Source organism: Mycetomoellerius zeteki, unplaced genomic scaffold (assembly GCF_001594055.1).
Source record: "Mycetomoellerius zeteki isolate Tzet28-1 unplaced genomic scaffold, Tzet1.0 scaffold110, whole genome shotgun sequence".
In the NCBI taxonomy this organism is placed as follows: Eukaryota; Metazoa; Arthropoda; class Insecta; order Hymenoptera; family Formicidae; genus Mycetomoellerius; species Mycetomoellerius zeteki.
This window is the reverse complement of record NW_017256018.1, coordinates 342,222-355,807: the sequence shown is the minus strand read 5'-3', so window position 1 is coordinate 355,807 and position 13,586 is coordinate 342,222. Positions and strand designations below refer to the sequence as shown.

The window sequence follows — 13,586 nt, the reverse complement described above, 5'->3', positions numbered from 1 at the left end:
ATGATCGCATTTAACGTATTTTAGATATATGGTGTCAGTCGAACCATTCGTCTGGAAGGATCTGCAGAAAACCATTTCCATGACGAAATTACTGAAATGTGAGTCGCGATGTAAGCAAGATTCTACAGAACCATTTTATATACAGGTCGGTGTCTTTTCCGTATATATTTTTTATAAAATATATATATTTCTTGCTTTAGACGTAGTTTTATTCGCTTAATAAAGTTGACCAATATTCTTAGTAATAAATAATAGAGGAATACAGAATATTCGTTTATATAGTCTGTAGGAGAGATCGAGCAGGTATATTTTGAGAATACCACTCGTCATACCATGGCTAGCACTGTCTACAATGTACATCTATATCCGTCTGTGTATCTGAAAAATTTCCTACCGATCGATATTATCATCTGTTTGCCTGGCACAGTTCAGGAAAACTTGCTCGAAGCAAGTGCCTCTATGCAACTTCCTACGATTGATCCAGTCAAGTCAAGCATAATAATTAAGGTAGAACATACATCAATTAATAAAAATGTTATAATAATTATTAATAATTATAATAATTAATTATTAACGTTTATAAAACAATATTTGCGATTGATTTATTTATTGTATTTAAATCGATTGATGTGTTATATAGCTACCCAATTATCTGGAGAAGGATTGGTCATGTGTAGGCGAAATCATGGCGGACCCACCAGAGTTTGCGGTTTGGTCATTTGAGTCTTTCGACAGCGCGCAGAAAGTGATTCTAGATCTTGGAATGCACACGTCTTACAAACATGGTTCGATCGTCATGGCGCTGTATTGTCCCTTCTGGATGCTGAACAAGACTGGTTTAATGCTGTCCTACAGAGTATGTGTTTGCAGCGATAGTTTCGTCGCTTTTGGTAACTTTGCCTCTTTGCATACAATTTGCAATTGATTATTATCTTTACATCTGCCAAGGAATAGCGAAAGTTCCCGAAAATTTTTAAGTCTCAACCGCATTTTACAGAGAGCCCCTTTTGCATCAGCAATACGTTGTCGAATTCTTTATTGATACGCATTTTTCTTATGTCAAATAATATTCTTGTACTAATGTTTGCTTCCTCGCTCGATCTTCAGCCTTTCTTGTGCCCCCCATTAGTGTATCGCAAGACTAACCAGCATTGCATTTTGCCTGATTAGCCTTGTATTCAACATGCTCCATTATTTTACAGAAATCAAGTAAGGTTGGCAAAGAGCACTCGAGTCCGATGAAGGTAGAGATTTCCTGTTATCGTGCTGCATTATTATGCTTTTCATAAATAGTCATCTTGTATATTATTAGCAAAATTAGCTCTCAGAATTTTCTAATTCTACACTATTATTTTACACTATTAAGGTCCGTTTTTTATTGCTGCACTTTGAATCGGGGCAATAAGTTGAAGTGAAACAAATATACGTTTGTTTCACTTCAACTTATTGCACCGATTCAAAGTGCAGCAATAAAAAAAACAGACCTTTATTTTACACTATTATTCTATACTATTTTTGCATGGGAAGAACAATTTTGCTGAAGTATTTAAATATTTAGCTAGATGCAGATCTAAAAATGATTTTGTTGAACTGCCAAAATAATCATGTAGAACGCTCAAACTGATTGCTAAAATATCGAAATTTTTTTGCAGAATTACTCACGCTTAAGTTTTCTGTACAATTATTTTGATGATCCAACAGAGTTATTTTCAAATTTGTATCTATTTAAATTTTTTAATATTTTAACAAAATCGTTCTTTTTATGTGGATTGTTAATAATAATTATACAATGACTTCACGAACAATTATCATACACCGGTTAATTGTCAAATTAAATTTTTTTGTTGAATAGACGTTGATATTCATCGCTTTATTCGTGAAAATGTATGTGCGAACGTCTTTCAGAAAATCGTTTCTGCTATGAAACCCCATCGGCAACACGCACAGTACAGGAAGAGGAAAACTCGCGCGGTGACACATCGCTTTATTTCAATACTATCGCTGTTCTCGTGTTCGCTTATGTCCGCAAGACTCAATCACTGTCAAATAACAATCGTCTAATCTAGTCGTACCACCGGAACTAAACGGCCTCAAACTGTGTTAGATTATCATTGTATTAGTCGCAATGTGTCGATTTTTACAATTGCATTTTATCGAACATAATCATACTCAGGGGCGGCGGAGTACATTTTTTGTATGTGTGGAGGGGTCCGGGGGGGGCGCATGTAAAAAAAAGGGTCGAAGGAAGGAATCCTACTTCGAGAGAAATGGAAATATTTATAGATCTATACTTACAATATACGATAACAAACAAAAAATGAATGAACATTTGATTGGTCCCAGAGGAAAAGAGGTTTCCATCAAGAGCGAATCAGACCGCGCAGAATTGTTAATTGAGATATCGCCAATAAAAAATCCAATGAATTAAGGTACATCTTCATGAATCGCAAAAACAGATTTTGAGCGGCTCGTAAAAATGTACCTATACTCGTTAAAAATTTAGGTTTGCTCTAGCTCAACATGTGTGGAAATTCCACACATGTCAAATTCACATGTATATGTCCTCCACCGTTCCACATATACCTGTTCGCCACCCCTGATCATAATTGTACATAAATTAATAGTAATTAGCTAACATCATTATGTATAACTGTGCTTTATTACACACGCTACTTATTTTCTGTTTCCTTTACTTATTGTTAGTCCTCTCTATTCTTAATTAATTTATATTTACATTTTTTTTTAATAGCTGTATTTTTAAATATGCCAATCCTTCAGTCCTTGATCATTTCCTCATTTTTAGATACTAGACGTAAAACATCCTGATTGCAACGCAAAATCGAGAAAGTTTGTATAACAAGCTAATATTATGGAGGTGTTTGTTACTTGTTCTTAACTGCATGATATTTCGAAGGTATTTTTGATGAGCTGAACGTCAAGATTAATTTATATCGATTGCTCTTTCCAGACAGCAGATGATTTCTTGAATGTCTTGTGCCATCCGGAGCATTTCAAGGGACCTATTCTATTTTCATTCCGCTCCAAAGCTTTCTTTGGTAAGAAGAAAGCCATGATCAGAGTGGAAGACGGAGAGTGGTCCGACAAATTCTCCATCGATGTCGCGGGCAGCGAGGGTGTGGTGGCCTGTAAATACAATGGAATGATATATCAGGTTCTTATGTTATTAATTTTTATTCTTTTTTTGTTTACATTAAAACTCGATTTATTAACAAATTGATAATATGATATAATATATTTAGGATAAAAAAATGAAAAGTAAGACAAGAAATAAATACAAGTAATAAAGCTCTAGTTTTTCTGTTATAGATCGGGGTACACAATCAGCTGACATACAACTCATTGACCAAGCAGATCACGTTTACGCCGTACTACATACTTATCAATAACGCAGATTTTCTTATAGAATGCCAGGAGGGTGACCGACCAGCTGATCCGACAATCAAAGTACGTTAGATATAAGAAATTCTATTACTATACAAATTTTTTAGTGAAATATTACACTACAATATCACTGCTGCATGCCAAGGTGCCTCCTGGTGAATGCGCGGCTCTGTGGCCTCGAACCGAACACGATAACAAGACTTTGAAGGCTAAAGTCGCAAGTCAACCCGAGAAAACCGCGGCGTTTATTTATACCGACAGTCATACGACTCTGCTGAAATTGGACAATAAGGTAATCAAGCACAGTAACAAAGAGTAATAATTAAATATATTTTATATACTTCAGATATAATTTATATACCTATAGAATAAAATATTATCTCTCTACTAAAATCTTGCGTTATGGCACATGCCCTTTATTTGATTAACCACTTGAACTTTTTTATTGTACACATAATTTATTTATATACTGCGAGCACAATTAACTAGAATAAATAATGAAGTATCTCGCGTTTTGTACCTCTAACAAACCTTTTTCACCATAGTACGGAGGAATCAATGTAGATGTGCAAATCAACGAGGGCGGCGTTTACATCTCCATGTCGGCCTACGTCCCAGGCAATGCGCCAGCTGTGATCATGAATCATACACCGCATACTATCCATTTATGGGAAAAAGGTTCCATCAACATTAGGTAAGTTGGGAATGTGCCAACGAGATTATTAATGCGAGAAGACTTAGCTGTTTTGTTTTTTTCTTAAACGACTACCTGATTTTTGTACCTCAATTAAAATTACTATTATTAACAATATTAATCTCGGGTTAAGCAGAAAGACTTGCGAGGAATCACCCTGTATATTTATTCGATATGAACCGATGTATGTTGTCAGGTCCGTGCAGTCGTACAATAGAATGTTTTATACTTGGGAAAATCCGGCGGGCCCACGAAAACTGGTCTGGGAAGATAACAACGGCAAGGAAATCGAGGACAATCTTCGCAAGGTAAACGGAATAGATGATCAAAAGCAAGGTGAAATGTTCATAAAAGTGAATAATGAACACCATCCTCATTTCTTTTCCAGGATAATCTCGGCACTTTCCAACTGCCGGAAATAGACGAGAAACTGTTCTACGTTTCGTTCTTAGACGGTACACAGAGAGTGTTGCTGTTTACTACAAATTTAAAGATTGCTGAGGATTGTCAACTGGCCGGTGATCTGGAAGTAATCGATCAGGAAATCACGTTGAACATTCACGGCATTGGATTTTCTCTCGTGAACAACATCACCAAGTCCGAGCTGTTATATATGTGCATCGCCAGGTAAGAATACTGCAGTCTTTTAATATTAAATTTTATTTACACACATACCTCGTAATTTTTTTAAATTAAAATTATATTTTTAACATAATTTTATTTATATAATTTTACACATAATTATAATTTTTGCACACACAATAATTGACAAATATAAATTTAATATTATTTAACGAAATAATTATACTCTTTGTACATATAATTATGTTACTACCATATAAAATTAATGAGATTCTGTATTATAATTTAGCTCAGGGATCATATGGGAGACGCGTAAGTCCATCGGCGGCCGCTGGCGAGCGTTAAGTGCTAAGGAAGTCAACGCTATCGAAGAGGGATATCAACGATACATTAGAGAATTGCAAATCGGCAAAATGGATGCGGACTACCGGATAATGTTGGACCCAAAACTAATGGTAAAACAAAAAGTTTTCGCTTAATTGAAGTTTTTAAGGCTTGGATCAAATTTAATTTCTGGACCACAAGAAGCGTTTATCATTAAGTAATTTTTTAAATCGTTTTTCATTGTTCTTAGGTGGATTATCTGAATATGGAGATGCTGAGGCCGCATCGTAGATACATGCGACGCACCTTTCAGACTGGACTTTGGCTGCAGTATCGTACCTCAGCGCATCAGGTACAGCTGCACGCAAAGATCAACAAACTTCAGATTGACAATCAGTTGTCGGAGTGCGTCTTTCCAGTTATATTAGCTCCAGTGCCACCGCCAAAGAGTGTCACGCAGAGTACAGGTATTATCTATTATTCTTTTGATATAAAAAACAATATCTTTTATTGCATCTGTAATATGTATTTCAATTTTAATTTTCAAGTATAGATATAGATTGTTTGAACACCTGAGAGAAAATTTTAGGCAGTTGGTAAATCAGTACGATTGATATTATGAGATTCTAAATTGTAGGTAAAAAAAATTTTGAACTTTTCTATCGATTAGAGATTTAGTTGTATTCTGTACTTCAAACAAGATTCTTTAAAAATCTAGTTTGTAAAATACTATAGTTGATGGTTAATCATCGTATACTAATGAAAACATAAGTCCTGAATTTTGTTAAGAATTATATATCTATTTTTCTAATTTTTTCTTATTCTTTGTTTATTTTTATAGTAATGAAACCTTTTGCGGAACTAAGTATGGTCAAACGCCTATTGGAGCACAGCACTGTGCAACAATTTCGATATTTTAAAGTTCTTATACAAGAATTTCATATCAAGGTGGATATTGTCTTCATAAACGCCATAATGGGCCTATTCGAGGCGAACGAGGTCAACGATGCGGAAGAGGTGAGACACGAGATATTGCATCTTATTTAGATCGTTTTGTAACGTATAGATCTGTTTGTTTGTTTCAGAGTGCTTTATTCTGTAAAGATATGAAACTAGTCAACAAACCGTTAATGTATCACGTCAGTTTGATCACCACGGCCGAACAGAAGAACTTTTTCGATCTGTTGCACTTTTCGCCTCTCAAGGTATGTCACGTTTCAATATATGGGTACAAAGATGTAAATGCAAATGTTATTATCTGATAGTTAAATCTTTATCTTCTTTTTCTTTCTTTGTTCACAGATACACATCAGTTTTTCAATGACCGGAAGCGGAGGAGGGCCCTCCGCGTTGCCGCAAGTACTGAACGTGCTTTTGCAAGGAATTGGAGTGACGCTGACAGATATTAACGACATTGTGTTCAAGTAAAGCCTTTAATTAGTACAACTTACGATTGAGGGAATTGGTGGAATAAAAGCCTAATTACAAAATCTTGATTTTAATAAAAATTAAAATAACTTGTTACTTTTTTATTATATCACAAACGGGAACAGTATTAAATGTATATTTATATAATGTCTTTGAGAAGTTATATGTTATAATATTTCTCTATTATGATCAATATTTGAAAAGTTATTTGCAATTTAAAAAATGCACTTAGAAAAATGCTCTTTTTCCGAATATTGATCATAATATTGTAAAAATCGATAGAAAGAAAAGACTATGAATTGCAGAAATATTTTTTATTTTTACATTTTTCTAGCTAGAAGAAATACAAAACGAATATGAAATACATTTTACTTTTACTTGTACAAAATAAATTGAAATAATATTCAATCATCATCTGATGAATTTTCATAAGATTTTTTAACATAAATATATTGTAATGAAAACACATTATTGTCGTACAATTTTCGTTCAGTCTCTGGTAAAATCTCATTAATGATTTTAAATCATTTATACCCTTTTTCCATAGATTATATCATTTTCACCACCACAGAACAATCGAAACACGTTCATATTTAACTAAAGTAAGCAACATCAATTCCTTGTTTATTTGCGCTAATCTCCGGAAAAAGAGCCCAAGTAGAATTGTGCCTTTATTCCGCCAATCCCCTCAATTAGTACAATTAAAAATATTTAAAAACTAGAACTTCTGAACTTTGTAGTCTTCGTATTGTATAAATTCTTATAATCTAAAGATTATAAGATTCTAAGTATTTTTGTATTGATATAGATTGGCATACTTTGAGAGAAACTACGTGTTCATGACGCATAAGCAGCTCAACTCCGAGGCGAGCACTCATTACGCGGGCCAAGCAATTAAGCAAGCCTACGTACTCGTGTTGGGACTCGATGTGATCGGTAATCCATATGGACTAGTAGTCGGAACTATGAAGGGTATCGAAGATCTGTTCTACGAACCCTTCCAAGGAGCCATACAGGGTCCAGGAGAGTTTGCGGAAGGCCTGTTCCTCGGGGTGCGTAGCATGTTGGGCCATACCGTCGGCGGAATGGCGGGCGCTGTATCGAAGATTACGGGAGCGATGGGTATGCATCTTCCTCGAGTCTTTTTTGCTCGACTAAAAAGTTGTATTTTTACACTCGCAAAAGATAATGTTACGCAAGAACTTCACGTTATGCTTAACTGTCGGAATTTTTAGCATTTGACAATTATTATTTTAAGTTAAAATATTATATATACATTTATTTATTTTATTACTTACGTTTTTGCAGGCAAAGGTATAGCTGCTCTAACCTTTGACAAGGATTACCAGCGAAAGAGACAAGAACAGCTCAACAAACAGCCCGCCAACTTACAAGAAGGTCTTGCACGGAGTGGAAAGGGTTTAGTAATGGTAAGATCACGGATTAATTATTCTGTTAATTATTTAATTTAATATATCTATGAATCGGGGTTTGTCATTTAATAGGGTGTAGTCGATGGTGTGACTGGTGTGGTAATGAAACCTTTATCAGGGGCGAAAGAGGAAGGAGTGGAAGGATTCTTCAAAGGGTTTGGAAAGGGTGTTGTTGGACTTGTCACTAGGCCTACTGCTGGTGTTATCGATTTTGCAAGTGGTTCCTTTGGAGCAGTCAGGCGGTATGACTTGTTAATTATACAAAAGCAGTCTTAATTAATGAATAAGACAATTAATTAAAGTTTGTAATTGTTTAGAAATTGGTTGTTAATTTATACAATATGGTGGAGATTACCTTCAATGTATTTATTTCAGAGCTACTGAACTAAGTGAGGAAGCAAAGAGAGTACGATCGCCTAGATTTTTGCAACCGGACAGTCTCGTTAGGCCGTACATAAAGGATGAAGCCGAAGGCAACAAGATATTGATGGTAAGGGTCTATTTTTCTAAGCATCCTTAACACTTTTATCTTCAAAATTTTTAAATAAATTTTTAAATGGTCTATTCCTAGTAGATTCATTCTATTATAATAATACATTTTTACAGAATACGTTTCATCATTAATTTATATAGGATATTATAAATATTATAAATAAATGAATAAATAAAAATTGAGATGCTCTATATAAAGAAATATTTTTTATAAATTGTATGTAATATCTGTAAAAAATTATATAGAATTAAGTTTTATTATCTTATATGTAGGAATATTCTTATACACAACAAAGTTTATAATTTATTTACACATATTTATATGCAGAAAGATTTCTATGTAAGACTTCTTTTTTATAGGAATTGGAAAAAGGAAAATATGCGCATACGGACGTTTATGTCTATCATGTGTTCATCAATAAAGACGTGCTTTTACTCACCGACAAAAGATTATCATATCTCGAACGTAGTGATTTATTCGGTGGCTGGCGGGTTAGTATTTATTACATTAATCAATTGACTTTGTTCGTTGGTTTCTTCAAACTAAAAGAACTAATGTATCTATGCTTTACCTTTTTTCAGATTGATTGGAGTCACACTTGGAACGAATTTAGCGAATCGACAAAAGTCGTAGAGAAAGGTGTACAGATTTTTATTAAGGATATTAGTAAGAAAAAGAAACTCGGCCTATTCGGCAGTGCATCTCAATCAAAAATACTTTTAATAACAGATTTTAATATTAAACAGGTATGTATATCGTTAGTTACATAATTTCACAAAAGTATTTTCTATGAAATGTCATTATTTTACATTATATTTTGATATACATGTATATTTTACTACTTCTCTTTCATTATTATCTTTTCCGTAGTTATTGTGCAGTAAAATACAGGAACAAATTAATCAATCCGGAGTATAACGCAATGACGTGCAAATGTGAGAGAGAAACGCTCGAGCAATTTCGAGTTGTATTGTAAAAGAAAACAAGTGAAAGAGAGAAGGGAAAATCTTTACTTCCGGAACGCTTCGCGAACGAATTCGCACAATTTCTATGCACGTTTTCTACAGGCACTATTTATAAGACTGATACTGCGTGATCGCAACAATCAGATAAAGGGACGTTACTTATATAGTGTACGAAGAAACTGAAAGGACGTAAACGTAGACGTAAGAATATAAAGGTACCAAGAAACTGATAGGACGTACGGGATCTTTTTTATTTTACTTACCACGCAGTTGTTCAAAACTTTTATGTTGTCGGTATTATTACCGGGCAAACAACGTTGGTACAAAAGATTCATCACAATCTATCAAATAAAACTGAAAACACGAAATTATGTCGATTCTTATATATTAACTTTATAGAACTTTATTGTTATAATTTTATAGGAACTTTATAGAAAAAAATCTTTTGTGCCATGCTAATAGTTAAATGTAGAAATATTGCAAAAAAGAGTAATGTTTTTCAAATTTATATTTATAGAGTATCGTTTCGACACGATTAAGCGAATCGTTTTAGTCATGCAAGAGTTACCATTTCCATCGTATTGTTAAGGGCTAGATTTACTACGATCACGAAGCGGAATCGATTGATCGGGCGAGATTCGAAAGTAATTTTAAGACAACAGTAAATTGTACAAATTAAAATGAAATGAGCTGAAATGACATCTGAGAAAAATGAATCTCATTTTGATGAAAATGAAATTAAATTAACAGAGCAATAAAATTCTTTCTAGGTACTCATTGAGGTATTATGCAGATTTTTTATGAAAATCTCTGGTGAACCGATATTGTTTTATATTTGTAGGAACTTAGTTTATCACGCATCGCTAACTTGCCGCATTGTTAATCACATTGTAACGCGAGCGTCATCATCAAGTGATACGTATGTTGATTGATAAAATAATGGTACGCTTAATTATCTTCCTACTAACGACGTCCAATGAAAATATTGAGGGATTTGCTATAAACAGTATCTTCTATAGACGCATTGTCAAGACGTAATAAATTTTATTATTGAGCTTTAACACCTAAACGATTGTGTATTGGTGATACTTCTACCTCGTTTTATTCTTTTTAACGCTATAATAACAACTGTAAGAAAATTTAAAAAGGAAATATAGGCACAACAGAGAAACTATCAGCATCAGGGCTGTGTGATTCAGTGGTAGGACGGAAGTCTACCATGTCGGAGGAGACCAATACTCGGTTCTAATCTCGGAGCGTCCCGATATTTTTCTCGTGTTGTCGCTTATTTCTTACACTATATAGAATTGTAACCAACTAATAAAAGAAAAATATTTAATGAAATTATTTAAATATATAGTAATAACGTAATCGATCCTCGTAATTAATTTTTTTTCACTCGACTTGGAAAGTTTTGAAACCAAAGTGAAAGCATTCAGTACTAACTTAATTCGTGTGACGCAACTTATTACTTATACGTATTTATTACTTAGTGTACACTGTATTATACAGCTTATTATGTCATTAATTTACCTATACTGTTCTGTTGCAATATTTAATAAAATTATACATATTTTCTGTATATTCTGTCTTGTGTATTGCAATACCTTTTTGTTCAATCGCTCGTTTATTTAACTTTTGACTGTACTTTTATTACGTTAATTATTATCAGAAAAAATGAGGTCTTTATTATTAAAATAATATTTTTTAATATATCTAAAATATATTTTTAATATTAATTGCACTTGTTGATATTTAAAGCGACTGCTTGGCGAACTACATTTATCTTCATTTGCTAATCGCAGTTGCGATTGATTGACAATAGATTCAGCGCATAATTAGGCATGTTGAGATACTATTAGGTATAACAACAAAAATCAGAGAGGAGCAAAAGATCAGGAAACGTGGCAGTGTCTCCGGCTATGTTCAAAAACTAAAAGACACTATTAAGTCTTTTATCCCGAGCCCCCAAAGTCCATTTTTTGGGGGTACAGAATGACTAAAATATAAAAAATTTTGAATCGCACGTAACATATCCTGAAAGGCGGCATCGCCACGAGTAATTTGAGCCAAAAGAAATAAAAATCGGTCAAGCCGTTCTGGACATACAAGCAGTCAAAAAGTGATGATTTTCATGAAAAATGAAGTAACGTATCCTTCTTCTCTGTTCACAATCACATGCACCTTTCTTTTCTCTCACCTTTCACTCAACTTCGACCCACTCCACCTCTCCCCCCTCCCATCCTCTATATATTGTTGTTTTATCTATTTATCTTTATATAAGGTACGTACATTTAAACAACTTATTCATTTTAATGCAAATTGAAGTTAACTTAACGATTTATATTTTAAAATTGATATTACAATTACTATTAACAAATTAGATTCTTAGAGTGTAGCATTAAAAGCAAGTTTTAAATAAAAAAAAAATTGAATAAGAAATTTTATTGTAATTATATATATTTTTATTACATAGTAACAATATCTGTACTTTTATCATTAATAACACTTTTAATTTGCTTTAATTTAGTAAATTTTCGTGTTACCGGAGGTAACAAAGTAAAACTTCTCATGCGATCTTAAAAAAATGTTCATTTATCAAGTCAGCGAAAGCAACACGTCGCGAGCAGACTTAGAAAATTTTTTGCATGAAATGAACATTTTTAAAATGTCCAAATGTAAACATACTTTGTACGTTGAATAATGTACGTTTTTAAAACATTCGTACCAAGTCCATGGACGTTTGGATCGAATTGAAACTAAGTCTGGATGTCCAATGGATGTCCTGTGCTGTCTGGGGTTATTAGTCGTTTCCCACAGTTTCCCACATAGCACAAAGCTCCGATTAAGTTCCCAGGAAGTTCACTTTGCTGAGCTTCCAGAGAGTTTACAAAATTTGGGTAAATAAACTCTCAGTTAGGGAATTTATATTTTGCTGAGCTCTCGGAGAGCTTAAAAAAAGCTTCCTGTGAAACAATATGATGCTCCTAGGGAACTCTCAAAAGTGGACATAGGATTTCCCGGGAATTCTTTTTAAAGTTTAAATGAAGCTCACAGAAATTTTATGATCTTCCGGGGAGCTTCTGGAGAGCACCCTGTGCTGTGTGGGTTGCATACGCTCATTACCCTGTTCGACAAAAAGTCACTTTTCTTTTTCTTCGAAATACCATGAACACATCCCGAAGATTTTTTCTTGATGAACACGATGACATTGGTTAAATTTGTGTAACATACATCAGGATTTTGAGTAAATTGAGATGAAATGGACAAAAAATAGCATTTTTAACGTTTTCAATATCTTTTACAGCCAAAAAAACAAAACCTTGGTTCTCAATAAAGTTTATGGAGTCTAAAAGTACAATTCAAGAGTTTCCAAATGAATTTTAGGACATAATCGTATCGTTTATTTTTGTCAAGTTATGACTGCTTCTCCATAGATATAATTTCAAAACAACTTTCTATTTTATTGTAAAAATCGTAATCGTAAAATTGTATTGGTATAATCGCTTTTATATGTGAATGGTACTGAATATTAAGATCCACTTTGATTGAAAATAACTTTCTTCTCACTTATTTGTGTTGAAACACTTTTCAGCTTGTTTCACTTAATGTTGTTTACTATAAAAAATGTTAAAAATGATCAAAAATGTTATTTTTTTCTGATTTCATTCCAAAAAATTTACACAAAGTTTTGTCACTCAATGCAAATTCTGACTAATGTTGAGCGGAAAAAAATCTTCGGGGGGGGGGATATGTATTATAATATATTTCAGAAAGTATTTGAATGTTGAACAAAGTTATTGTTGTAGAATTTCTTGTATATTAGTGTCGAATCTAACGTATTCAAAATATAAAATGACAAGTCATCGTAAAAATATTGGGTATGGGAATAAGTTTCCGTCCCTTTTTAATGAAAAAGATGTATTTATTTAAACAAAATAATACAAAGTGAGTTTATTCAAAGTATGCTCCGTCGGAAGCAATAACTTTCTCGCACCTTTCCAGTAATAAACAGATTCCTCGAAGGGAAAAATCTGGTTCTTTTGAAGCATGCATTCATCAAGCCATTTTTTAATACCTTCATAAGAATTGAATCGTTCTCCAGAAAAGGCCGACTGCATGGATCGGAACAAATGGAAATCTGAAGGAGCAATGTGGTGAATACGGTGGGGCAGAATTTCCCACTTCACTCCTTCCAAGTATTTCTTGATCGGTTTTGTAACGTGTGACCGCTCATGTAACAGAATCAGCTTGTCGTGCCTATT

The 13,586-nt window shown here is 33.5% G+C and overlaps 1 protein-coding gene across 5 annotated transcripts; it reads left to right on the top strand.

Moving 5' to 3' along the window:
• Positions 1 to 29: 29 nt before the first annotated feature.
• LOC108726079 (vacuolar protein sorting 13C) lies at positions 30 to 9,683 on the top strand. 5 transcript variants are annotated; one of them, XM_018453458.1, is made up of 23 exons: positions 30 to 145; positions 283 to 507; positions 641 to 856; positions 1,203 to 1,244; positions 1,906 to 1,971; positions 2,969 to 3,172; positions 3,328 to 3,465; positions 3,548 to 3,694; positions 3,948 to 4,091; positions 4,288 to 4,404; positions 4,485 to 4,723; positions 4,968 to 5,133; positions 5,253 to 5,469; positions 5,844 to 6,019; positions 6,088 to 6,207; positions 6,305 to 6,426; positions 7,239 to 7,552; positions 7,739 to 7,860; positions 7,936 to 8,105; positions 8,239 to 8,353; positions 8,716 to 8,847; positions 8,938 to 9,102; positions 9,227 to 9,683. In XM_018453458.1, the coding sequence occupies exons 1-23, from the start codon at positions 80 to 82 to the stop codon at positions 9,272 to 9,274; spliced, it is 3,471 nt and encodes a 1,156-aa protein (XP_018308960.1). In that variant the 5' UTR covers positions 30 to 79; the 3' UTR covers positions 9,275 to 9,683. The 5 variants fall into 5 exon arrangements, with proteins under 5 accessions (XP_018308960.1, XP_018308955.1, XP_018308968.1 ...); XM_018453453.1 differs by having other exon boundaries at positions 3,948 to 4,096; positions 4,293 to 4,404; XM_018453466.1 differs by lacking the exon at positions 1,906 to 1,971 and having other exon boundaries at positions 3,948 to 4,096; positions 4,293 to 4,404.
• Positions 9,684 to 13,586: the final 3,903 nt, after the last annotated feature.